Source organism: Mytilus californianus, unplaced genomic scaffold (assembly GCF_021869535.1).
Source record: "Mytilus californianus isolate M0D057914Y unplaced genomic scaffold, xbMytCali1.0.p SCAF_1, whole genome shotgun sequence".
NCBI lineage: Eukaryota > Metazoa > Mollusca > Bivalvia > Mytilida > Mytilidae > Mytilus > Mytilus californianus.
The window spans coordinates 48491835-48510331 of record NW_026262581.1 but is presented as its reverse complement, the minus strand read 5'-3'; the positions used below and the strand labels follow the sequence as shown (position 1 = coordinate 48510331).

General features: G+C 32.0%; 1 protein-coding gene across 3 annotated transcripts in view; it reads left to right on the top strand.

Moving 5' to 3' along the window:
- LOC127719991 (uncharacterized) overlaps positions 1-18497 on the top strand; it is a 55009-nt gene that overhangs the window by 7257 nt on the left and 29255 nt on the right. For 2 of the 3 annotated variants that reach the window (XM_052226391.1, XM_052226386.1), the window contains exons 4-8: positions 2331-2873; positions 4791-4946; positions 12652-12774; positions 16296-16534; positions 17905-18030. In XM_052226391.1, coding sequence (XP_052082351.1) covers positions 2331-2873; positions 4791-4946; positions 12652-12774; positions 16296-16534; positions 17905-18030 — 1187 coding nt within the window. The remainder of the gene's footprint in view (positions 1-2330; positions 2874-4790; positions 4947-12651; positions 12775-16295; positions 16535-17904; positions 18031-18497) is intronic. The other variant, XM_052226402.1, reaches the window with a different exon arrangement.

The following is an 18497-nucleotide window of genomic DNA, read 5'->3' as shown; positions in this document are numbered from 1 at the left end:
CGAATCGAACAACCCATTGTTGGGTTGCTGCCACTGAATTAGTAGTTTTAACAAAATTTTGCAGTTTTTTGTTATTATTTTGAATATTACTATAGATATATGTAAACTGTAAGCAGCAATAATGTTCAGCAAAGTAAGATCTACAAAAAAGTTAATATGAACAAAATTGTCAATTGACCCCTTAAGGAGTTATTGCCCTTTAAAGACAATTTTATACAATTTGTTCATCAAGTTTGCTAACATTTAAAAATCTTCTCCTTTGAAATACAGGCGAGCGATTCAGGCTTTTGAGAGCCTGTTGTTTAGTTTATCCTGACTTTTTTTTTACATAAATTGTCATCCTGCCTTTTTTTTTTGGCAAATCAGGGTTTGACACTAACTTAATGTATGTACTATCCTGCAGGGCTAGTGAAATTATTATTCTACTAGTCCTCTTGTCAATTCACTAGCCCTCTTGGACGGTCGTGCCACCAGCACGACCCTATCTAGGAGGGTCTGGGGGCATGTCCCCCCAGAAAATTTTGATACAAATGAAGCTAAATCCTGTGTTCTGGAGCATTTCCTGAGGGTTTTGAACATGTTTTGTTTCATGAAATTTCACTGGTTTGCTAATAAAAAATACCAAAAAAAAAAAAAAAAAATCATATTTTAATCATCTATATTAAGAATGTGTTCGACTTATTTTGAAGACCCCTTTAGATCATTACTTCATCATCATCCTCATTTTACTTATCATTATTACTAGTGTCTTTAATGAAAATGGATAAGTTAGGGATTTAAAAATACACCCACAAAAGAGGAAAGGTTTGCCCTTGCTGTTTTTTGTCATAATTCTTCATGGACTCCTTCTTTTCCCTTGTTGTTTCAGTTTATTTTTATTTGCAGGACAAGATTTTATTCCTAAAAATCTGTATATTTTTGCCAGAGACCAAGGAATTGTATAGTATACAAATCCTTGCAGAGACCTATAATTTTGTTTTTATGACAATAATTCAGTGATATTGTTTGCCTCAAATTACATTCGAAATACAGCTTTTTCCCCTAGAGAAAATTCCCAATTACTAAAAAAATGGCTTAAAATTCCTCCCAATAAGTTGTACATTTTTTCCCAAACAGTGGTGGTATCGGTAGTAATGTATGTAAATTTCGTATTCATGTTATTATTTTGATATTATGAAAGCACTTTTGAGATCCAGGTTTCTGATTAGAATCATCACGGCGTTTGTAACACACATGGTTTTCAATGTATTAAGTACCATCATTGTTTCCGTTTCTTTCCCCTCCCCAAAAAGTACCTTTCATGTTAAAAAATGTCTGACAATCAAAAATTATATACATGAATAAACTGTACAATAAAGACAGCAAATGTCAGCAAAAAATCTGGGATTTGTTGACAATTAAAATTTTGTGAAATTCCTAGTTTTAAACAAAATTTTGACTAGCCCTTCGGACTACTGTGATGAAAACTTTACTAGCCCTCCCTAATTTTTACTAGCCTCGGGCTAGCGGACTAGCGTTAGTGTCGAACCCTGCAAATAATCTCATCCTGCCTGTTTTTTTTTACTCAAAACTCCTGTTCTGCCTATTTTTTTCAAATTTCATCCTAGCTCCCCCATAAAAATCAAATGGTAGCTCCCTTACAATATGTTTTCTGTTTTGTTTTGAATATGAAATGAAATAATTAGTAAAACTATTTTTATGTGTATAAAACATTGTTGTTAGGTTGTATGAATGAAGCTGAGTGCATTCATTGATAAATTGATGTGAATGGATATATGAAAGCATGATGTACTGTTTCTTGACATCATTGCCTAATATTTTTGAGTTCCACATCCTACTCATGATCTAAAAGTATAAGTAAGAAAATGTACAAATTGCCAATATGCAATACCCAACAAAAAAAATAAGAAGAAAAAAAAAAAGATATATAGATATAAGAAGATGTGGTATGAGTGCCAATGAGACAACTCTCCATCTAATTAAAAATTTATAAAAGTAAACCATTATAGGTCAAAGTACGGTCTTCAACACAGAGCCTTGGCTCACACTGAACAGCAAGGTATAAAGGGCCCCAAAAATTACTAGTATTAAACCATTCAAAGGGGAAAACCAAAGGTCTAATCTATATAAAAAACAAGAAACACTTATGAACCACATCAACAAACGACAACTACTGAACATCAGATATCAAATATCAGAATGTGAGTTCCTAATATTGCGAACCTCATCAAGTCGCATTATTCGCATTAACAAAAACCTCGCAATAATTTCTGAATTTACAGTATTACAGCAAGAATTTGTATAACATAGAGCTTAAAACTTTTTTATAGACATTGTAGTGATTGTACAGGAGGATGGTAGCAAAATAAATCTTGCTAAGACTGAACCGGATGTTCCCAGTAATACTATTGAAGAGCAAGATATAAAGACTATAGAAACTGGACAAGACTGCTCCTCAAAAATATACAATGAGGGTTTGGAATTGACTGATCAACAGAGTAATGAACCACAAGGAATTGGAAAAGCTGGTCCAGTAGACAAAGAAAGATCAGAGCTGACAGATCAAGTGATTGTCAAACCACAAGTTAATGAACTCATTGGTCCAGATGACAAGCAAAGTTCAGGGCAGACAGATCAACAGACTGCTGAGCCAAAGTGCAGTGAATGTTCTAGTCCAGTAGACGAGGAAGGTCCAGGGATTAAAGATCATGAGAGTGGTGGACCGCAAGGCAATGAACATGTTGGGCCAGTAGAAAAGGAGAGCCTAAATCTTGCAAATGAAAAAGCTGTTGAGCCAGAAGGCAGAGGACTTTCTGGTCCAGTGGACAAGGCAGGTCAAGGGCTGACAGATCAAAAGAGCAGTGGATCACAAGGTACTGGACTGTATGGTCAAATGACAAGGGATAGTACTCTGAATGACGAATTGAGATATAAATATAAAGTTTTCCCAATTCCTTTTCTTCTCATCAATCAAGACTGGCTTTAGCAGCCTGTGTTTGATATAATAAGGTCTTATACACACATTTTACTGTAAACTTGTTCTTATGTTAGTAGTCAAATTCAATACTGTAAATTCAGAAATTATTGCGAGGTTTTTATTAATGCGAATAATGCGACTGTGTGAGTATCGCAATAATAAGAACTCGCATTCTGATATCTGATGCATATATCTGTATGCAGCTTTTCCTGAAATCGCAATAATTAATCTCGCATTTATGTCCATTCTTCAAAAATCGCAATAATAAATGCACGCAATAATTTCTGAATTAACAGTAACCACTAGAAGGATGTTTTGAAAGATTAACTCATGGTTCTAAAAATAACAAGTCACTGTAAATCTATATTTTAATGTCAAAATGTTAGTAGGAAGTTTTCAAAAAATTGGTTCATTTAACATGAGAGGTTATGGGAGACACAATTAAGTGGACATGTTTTTATACGACCAAAAAAATTTTTGCGGTCGTATATTGGTATGACGTTGGCGTCGTCGTCGTCATCCGAAGACACATTGGTTTTCGCACTATAACTTGAGTTTAAGTGAATGGATCTCTATGAAATTTTACCATAAGGTTATATACCACAAAAGGAAGGTTGGGATTGATTTTGGGGGTTATGGTACCAACAGTTAAGGAATTAGGGGCCAAAAAGGGGCCAAAAATAAGCATTTTCTAGTTTCCAGACAATAACTTGTGGAACGGTGTATGGATCTCTCTGAAATTATACCACAAGTTTCCATACCACAAAGGGATGGTTAAGATTTGCTTTCAGGGGTTATGGCTCAAACCGCTTAGGAATTAGGGGCAAAAATGGGGGAAAACAAGGTTGTCCTGGTTAATGGACAAATACTTTAGTACAAAACATAATTTAAAGCAGTGTAAGGGAGATAAATCAAATACATCATTTGAATAACCTCCCTTACACTGCTTTTAAATTATGTATAAAGTAATGGTTAATGAACAATTAAGACAATTTAAAACAGTGTAAGGGAGGTAATCCAAATACAACGTTTAGATTAATTCCCTTACACTGCTTTTAAATTATGTTTAAAGCAATGCATATTTATAAAGGAAGACCAGTAAAAATATCTGCAAATGTTGCATCTTTTTTTTTTTATAAAAAGATCCATATGAAAGATTTGACACCATATTTTAAATTCTATTATAAAATATATTAAGTTAGCACCATGGTAAATTTAAATGGGTAATTATGGTTGCAAATTCCATTGGAATTTTGAATTGAGATTATGACCATATCTTGAGGGAAAAAAATTTTGGGGGGAAAAAGGGGGGGGGGGGTGTCAATTTTTTCTCATTTCAGATTTCAGAAATTAAAAAGAATTATTCTTCAAATATTATTTTTTTTTCAAATTTCAAATATTGAAAAATTTCAAGAAGTAATCTTTAATTGCACAGTATGGCGCATTAGATTTGTAAAATCTTTGACCACATTTATTTATTTGTTATGCCGAATCTGACCGTGTATTTAGATTTTTCAATTTTGGGTCCAGTTTTCAAATTGGTCTACATTAAGGTCCAAAGGGTCCAAAATTAAACTTAGTTTGATTTTAACAAAAATTGAATATATGGGGTTCGAAATATTTCTCTGGTCCGGCTGACTTCGAGATAACGAGAGTCGACTGTACCTTGATAACTTTATTGCTACATTGCTAATTAGATTTTACTTTTTTTTTACATTTTGTATTTAAAATCTTTTGAATATACTGCGATATAGCCTTTTGTAGCAGGGTAAAGCAAATATCAATCAATCAATCAATCAATAAAATATTTAAGAAACAAACTTGACCAATATGGAGACAAAAAATACTGGTCCTCAGTCTGACCATTGTGACAGTAATGGGAACCAGAACACAGAAAAACTTAACAGTGCTACAGAAATGGATGAGAGTAAACCTGGCAAAAGTGATGAACAACGAGAAAAAGAGAAAGGTATTCAGTCTATTTTGTGAAACAGTTCAGAGATGGGTAGGAATTACTTTGGTAGTGTTAGTGCTGAATGTATCTTTTTATTTGTATCATACCATATCATATCACCAACATTATTCTGGAAGATCTGTCACAACATATGACATTTTCTGAAATGGAAGTTTTTGTGAAATTTTATTAAAAAGATTGAACTTTTATGCCAATTCATTTAAAATTTAACTTTTAACATTTTACGCTCAGGCCAACCTTAAAAATATGTTTGTTTGCAGTTTCACGACTGTACCTTCAGACTGAAGGGTCGGTAGGTAGGAAAAATATTTTATTTTATCAGCCAAAAAGTTTAAACAAGCAGTTACACAAACCAAGTTTCTTGTTAAGAAAAAAAAACTATTTTGAAACAACAAACACTGAAAACCAACATGAAATGAACAGGCGTTGTCAGATAATAAAAAGCTTTATAACTAAAACTGAAACTTTAATTCAATTTATGACATAAAATATGGTATTATTAAATACTGAAACACTTATAAACAAGGAATAACTATAACTGTTTTAAAGAGATATATTTACGGACATATATGCTTCTTGACGAATCCAGGTCCGTTCCCTCTGATTTGCGTTCGCCCTAATACCTGTTTGCCTTGGGTCCGTTCGCCCTTATACCTGTTTGCCCTGGGTCCGTTTGCTCTGATTTTTATTTTATTTTGTTGTTTTGTTGTATAACGCTTATTATTTGAAAAGAGTATGTTAAATTTTGTTGAAAATTTCGCTGAATATTTATGTTGTATTGCTGCTACCAAAAAAATATTTTCTTTTGATCTGCACTTTAGAGTACCAGGAATACAAGGTATTTAACATAAAACAACCGAAGACCATCTTATCTGCATGCATTTATCTTTATTGATAAATTTTAACAATTTTAAAACAATCAGTAACAGTTATAACAAGATCCAATTCGAACTTTGCATCAAACACCAGTTATGTCCTTAATTTTTAGCTCACCGGGGCCCTTCCATCACTTGGCGTCCGTCGTCTGTCATCGTCGTCGTCGTAAACTATTTCAAAAATCTTCTCCTCTGAAACTACTACTGCAAATACCTTCAAACTTTAACTAAATGTTCCTTAGGGTATCTAGTTTATAAATTGTATCCGAAGTTTTGATCCATCGACAAACATGGCCGCCATGGCTAAAAATAGAACATAGGGGTCAAATGCAGTTTTTGGCTTATATCTCAAAAACTTGAGCTTTTAGAGCAAATCTGACATGGGGTAAAATTGTTCAATTGGTCAAGATCTATCAGCTCTGAAATTTTCAGACGAATCGAACAACCCATTGTTGGGTTGCTGCCACCGAATTGGTAGTTTTAACAAAATTTTGCAGTTTTTTGTTATTATTTTGAATATTATTATAGATATATATAAACTGTAAGCAGCAATAATGTTCAGCAAAGTAAGATCTACAAAAAAGTTAATATGACCATAATTGTCAATTGACCCCTTAAGGAGTTATTGCCCTTTAAAGACAATTTTACACAATTTGTTCATGAAGTTTGCTAACATTTAAAAATCTTCTCCTCTGAAACAACCGGGCCAATTACCTTCAAATTTTAACTAAATGTTCCTTAGGGTATCTTGTTTATAAATTGTATCCGAAGTTTTGATCCATCGACAAACATGGCCGCCATGGCTAAAAATAGAACATAAGGGTCAAATGCAGTTTTTGGCTTATATCTCAAAAACTAAATCTTTTAGAGCAAATGTGACATGGGGTAAAATTGTTTAATTGGTCAAGATCTATCGACCCTGAAATTATCAGACGAATCGAACAACCCATTGTTGGGTTGCTGCCACCGAATTGGTAGTTTTAACAAAATTTTGCAGTTATTTGTTATTATTTTGAATATTATTATAGATATATATAAACTGTAAGCAGCAATAATGTTCAGCAAAGTAAGATCTACTAAAAAGTTACTATGACCAAAATTGTCAATTGACCCCTTAAAGAGTTATTGCCCTTTAAAGACAATTTTACACAATTTGTTCATCAAGTTTGCTAACATTTAAAAATCTTCTCCTCTGAAATACAGGTGAGCGATTCAGGCTCTTGAGAGCCTCTTGTTTACAATATTATTTTCAAGAGCACATATATAGGAAATTTGTCAAAACGAACTTGAGATCAAAGAACCCAAGCTGTGTGCGAAACAAAAATCCCTTGTATGTCTTATAATTCGTACATCGTTATTTTCACTCATTCCAAGCTGACTACTTTATTTAAAAAAAATGTTACTTTCATTATTAATCAAACAAAGACAATTAATACAAAAATAAGTGAGCTCATAGACATCATAATTATACCTAAGCAGCATTCTAAATTACAATCAACAGCCATTAAAATTAATTCTTAATCAAACAAATGTAAGAATGAAGCCCATTAATGCTCAAAAACAAGCCATTAATTTTTAAATATTTCATTTCGAGTATATATATTTTCTCTAATATTGATCATATAAATATCTGAATATGTTTATTAAACCGTAATACCACCATATTAAGTTTTTTTAAAGTAGGGCGAACGAACCAAGGGTGAACGGACTCTATGGGCGAACATGTAATCAGGGTGAACAGACCCGATACCCTTGACTAGAATGTTTTTCATGAGTAGAGTATTTTCATCAGAAAAATGTAGATGATTAAAGATTTATAAGACAATGTATTAAAGAGTGTATTTTTAATAAAAAAATTAGCCATTGAATTTTCCTCAATTGAAAAAAGGGCAACTTAAAAAAGACTTGTTTTCATATTTCTAACAATATTTAATTATATGCAATAAGATTATTTTTTGAAAGATATGTTGATGCCAGGCTTAAATGAAAACCAAAGAAAACTTACTAGTTTGGGGTGAAATCAATAGCACCCCATTAAAGTAAATAGTCTGTACTGAAATGTTTTGACTGCATAAAAAAATTGGCAGCATAGCTCCTAAGAACATGCTTTAATTCAATTCACCCAGTGACAGGCCACAAAGTTTGGGTATATTTGATATTGTAAAAAAGAGAACAGTTGCAATGAGTGGGGCAGTCCCCCTTATCGTACAGGAGCATACTCATTGCAATCGAAGATATAGAGAGAGTATATTTATTTTTCAAGCTAATCATTCATTTTCTCTACATCTTTGTGTATTTTGGGTTGCTTCTCATAGATTTGGCATGGTCTCTATCCATTTACATTTTAAATGAGCTCTTTCTACATACAGGCATGTTTACAGGTATCCATATATTCACGGAGGAGTGGTTTCATCTTTGTCTTCTTCACAACGATTTATAGAAAATATGACATAAAGTCAGGCTCAAAAGATTCTGTACCCAATTGTTTGAGACAGAAAGTTGACAAAGATGAGTTATGGTGTCGGTTGTGAATATCCGCTGCATCTTCTTCAATGATATCATCAAATAGATCATTCCATGTGCCTGAATCTGTATAAACAGTTTACTATTAAACTTTTTTGTTTGTTATTTGTCTTAAAATTGACAGAAGTCGACAGCGTAAAGTACTCCTCCATAACTTCATGGATACCTGTAAACAATTTCCATGTGCTTTATCATTAAACAGTCACATGAACGCTTGACGGGAAGGCAAGAAAAACCGAACTTAAAATGTGTAATCGACCTAGACTTAAATCAATTCCGGAAATGACCAGAGTTTCCAGATCTTGGCAATAGAAGTTTTAAAAATAATTTCTTAAAATTTAAAGCAATAAAATTTTCACAGTCGGAGGGATTTTCAAGGGTCGGTCGGTAAACTGCAAACAAACAATATTTTAATTTAAGCCTCACCTGGCCATTTAAAAGGTCATTTTTTAAAGAAAAGACAGCCCTAAGTCAACATATAGTCTTCAACAATAGACTGTTGTCTATACCATGATATAAGTACTTGTTCTTTGATTGTCATAGATCAATGATCTTTGTGTCATAGTTGCTGATTTTGATCTTCAATGATTTTATTTGAAAATGAATTAATTTTCTCAATGATTAAAGACATTGCTGTAAGGCAACTGATCATTGCAGGCATTTGCTAGCCGTATGTTTTTTTTTTTGTACCCTGCGTAACGCATTGCAGGGGACATAGAAATACCAGCCGTCTGTTTGTCCGGTCTTGTAAGCACTCTAAGGTGTACAGTTCTTGCCAGATTTTTATGAAACTTATCATAGATTTATATCAGCAATGTCTTGGACGAGTTTGAAAATCAGAGCGGATCAATTATTTTTAAAAGAGTTATGTCCCTTAGAAACATTAATTATATGGAAAATTGCATCGTTAGAGCTCTCATGTGTACAATTCTTACCAGATTTTTTTTTAAACTTATATCATAGGTTTATATCAGCAATGTCTTTAATGATCGAGTTCGAAAATCAGTGCTGATCAATTATTTTTATAAGAGTAATGTCCCTTGAAAATATTGATTATATAGAAAATTGCATTTTTAGCACTCTCATGCGTACAATTCTTGACAGAATTTTATGAAACTTATATCATAGGTTTATATCAGCAGTGTCTTTGACACTTTCGAAAATAAGTGCTGATCAAATATTTTTAACGAGTTATACCCCTTGAAAAAATTAATTATAACGGAAATCGCATTGCATTTGCTCTGAAGCCTTCATTTCTCCAAGATATTTATAAATTGTTTTAAAGAACAAAAAAAAAGTCCTTTTTTTAGTTATTGCCCTAAGATAGATAAGATATGTGCTATGTGGGGGACTTTCGAACTCTGTTCTTTTTTTTAATTATTTAAATGGTGATAATATTATCAATTAAATGCAGTAGTTAGTAATTGCAATCCTAAAAATTTCTGCACTCAGATTATTCATTCAAAAACATCAAATTCTAAATATATAAATTCAAAGTATTTTTTCCATCTTTCCTTGGTTTTTCTTCACTACATATTATCATACCATCATATCATAGCTAATAGTGCTTTCAAGATCATCTTAAAAGTTTTATGCATTTTAAAGTACATGAACTTGTAGATGTTGATGAATAAACATGATAAAGGCTTCAAAAATATTTGAAATTAAATCAGATCTTAAATTTGCAATATAAGAAATATGAAACACAATTAGAAACTTTTTACATGTGCTGCCAGATTTTTTTATTTTGTTGGTTTACATATTTCTTTTTTAAAAGATTCAAGTCGGTCAATCAGAAACAAAAACATCTTACAAGACATAGATATGTATAGAATTACTGTACACTTTAGCTTTATTACAATATTTGTTTTCAGTTTTTTGTCATCATTCCTTAAATTATGGTTCCAAACATTTTTCTTTGGCAGTTTTAAACATACAACTCTTGCATCATTATTCAAGTTCATCAAAAAGGGGATTATGTGCATTACAAACTGTAAAGAAATGGTAATTTCACAATGAATGAAAATATATAAAAATAGCTATATGTGGCCCTTAATCAATTTTCACAAAACATGGTGAATAATAAGCTTCAAGTAGGAAAACATGTGAAATAATTTCAAATACTGGTATGTTGTACAAACCAACTGCAAATTATACCTGCTTATTGTGAAAGAGGGGGATAATGGTTTGTCTGTTTTGATAGGTAACCCCACTTTTGTACAACCTAGAAAAAGAACATTCCAAATTGTTTGTGGTCATCTTCTGTTAATTTTTACTTGACGTCTTTCTCTTTTGGACAGGTCTATTTTGTATATGAGGATGATTAGTTTCTTATCCCAAAAATGGTTCAAAATAAACACTTACAGAATGATGACTTAAAAAAGAAGACAAATTACTGCGATTCCTCTTTTTGGTAGATTGAAGAAAAATCGTATTTTCATGGTTTTGCCAAAGAATACCATACAAGCCTATAGAAAATTTATACTTTGTTGAACATTTAAATTTGTTGTTTAAGGAGACATTGAGAGAAATTGTTGTCCGAAGTAGGAAATTTGACTTTCCTGGGAAGAGACAGGTCTTTAGAGCAAAGTTTCCAAATTATTCAAAAAACATTGGAAGACTCACACCATTATCTGAAGAAATTATTCTTATGATAAAAGTTCATGTCTGAAAATTAACTCGACATGCATCATGAAAAATGGAAATATTAAAATCTGTTTAATATTTTTATGCCCCCGCCGTAGTGGAGGGGGAATTAAGTTTTACCCTTGTCCGTCTGTACGTCCCAAAGTTGGTTTCCGTTCTCTAACTTTAGTTTGCCTCAACCAAATGTTATGAAACGTATACACAATGCTTATTACCACATAATACAGATCAAGTTCGAAATTGGGTGGCGTCACTTTTACAATTCTTGAGTTATGCCCTTTTATAAACATAAAAATTGCTGAATTTTTCGTTTCCGTTCTCTAACTTTAGTTTGCCTCAACCAAATGTTATGAAACATATACACAATGCTAATTACCACAAAATACAGATCAAGTTTGAATTTTGGTGGTGTCACTTTTACCGTTTCTAGAGTTATGCCTGTTTACAAATGGAAAAATTGCTGAATTTTTCGTTTCTGTTCTCTAACTTAAGTTAGCCTCAACCAAATGTTATGAGACTTATACACAATACTTATTACCACAAAACTCAGATCAAGTACAAATTTGGGTAGCGTCATTTTTACTGTTCTTCAGTTATGTCCCTTTATAACTTTATATGATATGCAAGCGGGGGCATCATCTGTGTCTCATGGACACATTCCCCATTTATTTTTCCAAAGGTGATAACTATCATAAAACAAGAACTCAATAAATAACCTATCCTTAAATAAAAGAAATAAGGAAATGAAGTACTAAGGGATCAACTAAATTATCAGTAGTCATAGAAAAACAGACAACACTATCTAAAATGAAGACAACATTCCTCAAAATACTATACAAAAATATTTAAAGATCTAAAAAAATCTTTATTGAAAAAGATTTAATGATAGACCCAACTTTAAAAAGTATATCAAAAATACCAAAATACAAGGCAAATTCAGAAAGGGAAGTCCATAAAAACTGACACAATCAAACACTATTGATCAACAGATAAAACCAGGAAGAAGTACATTAGTAAGATAAGCAGTTCCTGCTGCACTAGTGGCACATGTAATGATCCTGCCAAAGAAAATCAAATAAACATGGTCATCTGCAACAATATTCCACAACAGATTTAATTAGTTATCAAAGAAAATGGGATACCTTTAAGGACCATGGGGAGATAACTTGAATTGTCTTCCTTTTGTGACATTAAATTAATTATAAAGAAACGAAGAACAACCAAGAAAATTATAAATTAGCTGAAGATTTAAAGAAAAACAGCTATCACATAATGTAATTAATAAAAGAAAACCTTCATCTGTTGTATGATGTACTTTATGCTTGTTTAAATGTAACTTTTGAGATGATCTGATGATGTTGCAAAGTCCACTCCATGAAAACCTAAACGTTATTACATCAACATTGACTGGACAGTGTTATAATTTTCATGTCATCAATTCTAGGACTGATGTCATCAAAGTATTCTCCACAATGTTGATGCCATTTCCATGCAATTTTGTTAGTTTCATTTTGTCTGAAAATTTGTTTGGTCTTTACAACATCTGTTAGCTTTAATAACAGATTGATGTTGTTGTTATGTATTAATATTTCAGACATGAATCTGTCCAATAAATAAAGTTAAACAATATTTTGAAATTCATCCCTTCCCTACAGAATTTACACAGATAAAGACCAGAGATCCAGATGGCATGCTGAATTTATCAAATTTGCACAGAAGTGGAATTAAAAGAAGTTCTGGACCAGATAGTGCATTTGTAGCAACCAAAAGAAGAAAAGGTTTTCTCTCAACTTTGAAAACTTGATTTATTTGTTCGACTGTCACTTTTTGTTTGTTTTTTAAGTACTTTAGCTCACCAGGGCCTGCATTGTGTCAGCTACATCCATCGCTTGGCATCTTGTCATATTCCATTGCTCCCCTTATTTTAAGTGATATGGGGCTTCTGAATTGAATTTAAGAATTTTTTGACTTTTTTTTTATTGGAAAAATATCATTGTGCCTTTTTTGTGGCAAATATACACACTCCTACTTGGAAGTAATACTATCACTAATTACCGTAGTATTTTGATGCCAGAAGAGTGATACAGACTCCTTAGAGTCTTTTGTTTCAATGTTGTTAGGAAAAAGTCTGTATAATACTATCTTTGTTTAGCCTGCAACATTTTGTTGTGTCAGGGGGGCATATCAATCCTACATTTTGGCAGTGCCAACATTTATTTATTTGAGATCACCCCCAGTTTTTGGTGGGGTTCGTGTTGCTTAGTCTTTAGTTTTCTATGTTGTGTCATCTGTACTATTATTTGTCTGTTTGTCTTTTTATTTTTGGCCATGACGTTGTCAGTTTGTTTTCGATCTATGAGTTTGACTGTCCCTCTGGTATCTTTCGTCCCTCTTTTAGGCCCAGTCTGTGGTTGAATTTTTTTAATCATCAAGGACTTTGTCAAATCTTCATGTAATTTTTAATATGAAACTTAGACCGAAGCTATTTTATGATCAAAAGACAGTAAGTATCCAGAGAAAAATGTTGAAGTTATTTTTTTTTCTTCTTCCCTATTTTACTGATAAATGGAAATTTTTTTTTTTGCAGTTAACGTTTAGATACAGTCTGGGATAACATTTTTTAGGCATAAATAACTTTGTTTAAACTTCATGGAATGTTATGAAATTGGACAGAACGGTCCAATGATTTACATAAAGGTGCAAGGATTCACAGAAAAGGACTGAAAATGAAATGAAAAGAACCAAAAAGGATCAGAAAAGAGCATAATATATAAATTTAGATATTGTTACCAAATTCAGCGTAATAAGTGAATGAATCATTCAAACTTAGATTGTAAATTTTATAGGGGATATGTGGAAAAAGAAAAGACGATATAACTTGGTTTAAATTAGTAAAAAAAAATTATGTTTATAAAATAAATTATCATGTATATTTGTTATCAAGGATTTTAATCCGAAACAGAACTAAATGAATAGCAGAAGCTATCATACTACAAAAAAGTTTTTTTGTTTATCCTGACTTCTTAAATTTGTTTATATACAGGATGTCAGCATATTGGCTGGTGGCATTGGGTATGCTACATGGGCACAGGATGTTTGCGCTTTTTTACCTGTAACACGATAGGACATCTCTGCTCCAAACACTATGGACATTTGCGCCTTAAATTTTGATAGACCTGCATCAAATTGACTGGACATTTGCGCTTTTTACCTATAGTCGTCTACCTGTAATTTTAATGAGTTGTAATCGTAGCATAAATACATTCAACTTATATTTGTGGTTTAAGTTTGTTCACATTGACACAGTCTTAAACATAGAGTTTAAAATTATAGACTAGCAAAGGAAAAAAATGTATATGCCACGATGGATTTTTATCATTGAACAACAGTCGGTTAATACATGTAACATTAAAATTTGTTATATTGATGAACAGGGACCTCAGTCAAGATTCGAGAATGAGAAACTAGAATATTTATTTGAATTGTGGGCGTATTAGTCAGGACAGATTACAAGAGCTATATTTGTTCATTCCCTAAGCTTCAGATATCAAGCGAAAACTGACCTGTGATGACTATATGTGTCTTTATGTCTTTAGAATGTTTACTTTTAGCTATATAACTATATCAATGTGCTATAAAATGACTTTTAAACACGAATGTGCTTTGAAATGACTATTAAACTTTTAACCATAATGAAAGTTATGACTTTAACTCTGACAGGTCAAACCTACCGGTCCTAAGCCCGGATAAAATAGGAGGGAAGTTACAAGAAGCAAATATTGTAAAAGTGCAAATGTCCTATATAAAAAGCGCAAATGTCCTTTAAATTGAAGCACAAATATCCATAAAAAAAAGCGCAAATGTCCTATGAAAAAGCGCAAACATCCCACACCATGCTACATGTAATACAATAAATAAAAAATTCAGCATCACCATTTCTTCTTGGATGTTATATGTCAAATAAATGTCACAATGTGCCACTGTGACATGTGATTCAATAAAATCGTCAATTTAAAATTGATAAAAGGCATGTATTCTAACTTTTTTTTAAAATGTGGAAACTTATCTTTTCATTTATAGACTTAAATGTTTTTAAAATTTGCTAGTTTCCATCAGTTGAAAAATCAATTTCTTTTTCAGTTCTTTTCTATAAATCATTGCTCTTTTCTGTAAGTCGTCAGACCTTTCCGTAATGCGTAAAAAAATTAAGGTATACTAAGAATCTAAAAGTTACAGAAAATGAAATAATTAAACACTGAAAGGAAATTACAGTTTTATATAAGGGTTATATACAATATATACATGATATATAAAAAAAGATTGAAATAAAACAGATAACTGGAATTCAGGTTAGATATCATTGGTTTTGAACATTCATATAGCTGTATACAGTATGTGACAGTGTTTTGGGTTTAACATATAGCTGTGGCAAATTCTGAATAGAGATAAACTTGAAAAAAGCAAAACTTTTAAGTTACCATTTACCGTATAGCGGGTTATTTTTCGCAGGTGTAAAATTTAGCGATTTAGGGGCAACAAAGTATACGAAAAATTTTGGTGGATTCTTTAATCCCAATTAAATATTTTGGCGGATACTGAAGTGGTTCCAGTTAAAAAGTTGTAAAAATTGACAAACAAGGGTCTACTGTTATGGTTAAATGATTGTTTTTCCTGCATGAATTTATTTATTGATTATTTTTATACAGTTAATCAATAGAATACCGGTACATAGTTATTTTTCACAGGTGTACAAACTTCTTGTAAATTTTACGGTTGATCAGTTACAACATTTACCGGACCTTTGATGTACTAATTAGATTATAAAATTATCATGAGTGACTTGCAACTCTTATATAATTTGACACTAATTAATAAGGATAAAATACCTGACAGCGTACCTTACACTCTTATATTATTATTTATTTTATCATGTAACCAATAAACTAATTAACACCTGATAGCCATTGAACAATGGCCTTTGGCATTTATGTTGTTTAAATTAACAAAAACCCTGATTGATCTGTCGAAAGGGGAAAAATAGATAGTTTACAAAACACTTTAACTTAGAAAGTATCGAACATACGCATAAATTTTCGCGGAATTTATTTTCGTGATTTCTCCTGGCTGCCAAAATAAGCGAAAATAAACACCCCACGAAAATAACCCGCTATACGGTATACTCTGTTTCATATATATACATTATGAGGTTTCAGGAATAGACACATTGACAAGTCTCTTTATTTACTTAAAATGTGATATCTTAAATTCCCAAAAAAATTTTGTCTTCTTGTTATTGTAGATGGAGAGAATAAAGAGAAAGAAGATGAAGTCATTCTAATATCAGATACTGAAAAGGTTAAAGGAGATCAGAAGGAAACAGAAGATGAAGTCCTTCTTATATCAGATACAGAATCTGTGGAAGGTGGAGAAGACAAAAATAATGAAAACAATGAAAGACCATCTAAACGAAAAACTGATGAGAAAGGAGGACAAGTAAAAAAGATTAAAGGAGAAAGTGACAATTATGAAAAAGGAAAGGTATGTTGTATTTATCTTCTTATCACCAACTGTTTTATTTTCCTTCCAACATCTGTGATGCAGATAGGTTATTTTGAATACCTGATGCCCGTAATAGTGACGATGTAGACTGTGTATTTCCTGATCGATGATGTTCAAGAGTTTTATTATTAAATTTTCACAGTATTTATTTTTTATACTGCATGGATTAAACATTTATATATGACTTTTTGTCTCTCCTTGACGGAGTCAAAAAGCGAGACATAGGTATGCTGTTTCAGGCGGGGGAGGCGTCAGCAATGTATTAGTTTGTGATTACGTCTAATTCATGGTAAACCACTAGTGGTAGGTCAATGATATTTGGTATGCAGTTGTATTAGCATTGGCACATCTCGTTACCGTGGAGATTATTTGGCCCCGCCCCCTCAGTCAAGGTCTATTGACTTTGAAACTTTTCATAGTTTACATGTATTAGTTTGTGATTAGGTCAATTTATGGGGAACCACTAGTGGTAGGTCAATTATATTTGGTATGCAGTTGTATAAGCATTGGCATATCTCATTTCCATGGAGATTATTTGGCTCCGCCCCCTTAGTCATGGTCTATAGACTTTGAAAATTTTGCTAAGTTTACATGTATTAGTTTGTGATTAGGTCAGTTCAAGGGGAACCATTAGTGGTAGGCCAATATTAATAGGTGTTCAGTTGTATAAGCATTAGCACATCTCATTTCCATGGAGAATATTTGGCCCCGCCCACTCAGTCATGGTCTATTGACTTTGAAACTTTTGCTTAGTTTACATGTATTAGTTTGTGATAAGATCAGTTTAAGATGAACTGCTAATGTTAAGTCAATGATATTTGGTATGCAAATTTATTGGCATTTGCAAGTATCGTTTCCATGGAGATTATATAGCCCCACCCCTGATCATGGTTCATTGACTTTGAAACTTTTACATAGTTTACAAGTTAATGTTTGTGTTTAGGTTTGTTTAAAGGGAACGACTTATAATAAGTCAATGGTATTTGGTATGCAGTTGTATTAGCATTGGCACATCTCATTCCATGGAGATTGTTTAGCCATGTACCTTCAGTCATGGTTCATCGACTTTGAATATTTGCATTACTTACATGTTAAAGTATTGCTATTTTAATTTCAACATTTGCATTATCAAAATTACAAAAAGGCAAGACATATCTCTGTGATAACAGTTTAAGTTACTTTTTAAATAAGTTTTAAGGTTTAAAAAATAGAGAAATAATTTATGAGAGTCAATGGTTTGCTAGAGATTTTTTCAATTACAATACAACCTGACATCAGGACACAACAAACATTTCATTTCAGGATAAAAGCTTTGTTCTATAACTTTATTTAAATTTAAATGTTTTCAGACAACAGGAGAAGAAACAAAAGATAAGCATGGAATTCAGGAAGAAGGTGATAACAAACACTCCAAGGAAAAATCTGATCAACAACCTGCTGATCGCAAGTCAGTTAATGTCACTACAGAAACATTTGTAAGTATTTTAACTACACCAGGGAAATTATCCCTTAGATCTACTACAGATTTTTTTTTTTTTGTGGGTACCAATTTTTATGGATTAAGGAAAAAAATATTTTTGTGAAAATTTGATTTTGTGGTTTTACAAAAGTCTGCATACAAAGCTATAGAAAATTCGGGGTTCACCTGTACCCACAAAATCTATGAACATTGCATTGGTATTGCACAAATAAAAATGAAGCCATATAGTATCTTAAAATTATCACATTTATAATTGTTGAAGAACAAGGAATGTTCATATGCATCATTTGCACTGATAAGATAGCAACCTTGGTTTTCTTTTGTGTTGTCGTTTGTTCCGCCATTTATGGATACTAATTTGTGTGAATAATTTTCAATCCAAAACTTGTATTCTATTTTTGTTTTAACTGCAATTTTAAGTTTTGGCAAAATTTATCCCTTTGTGATTTTCTCAATAATGAA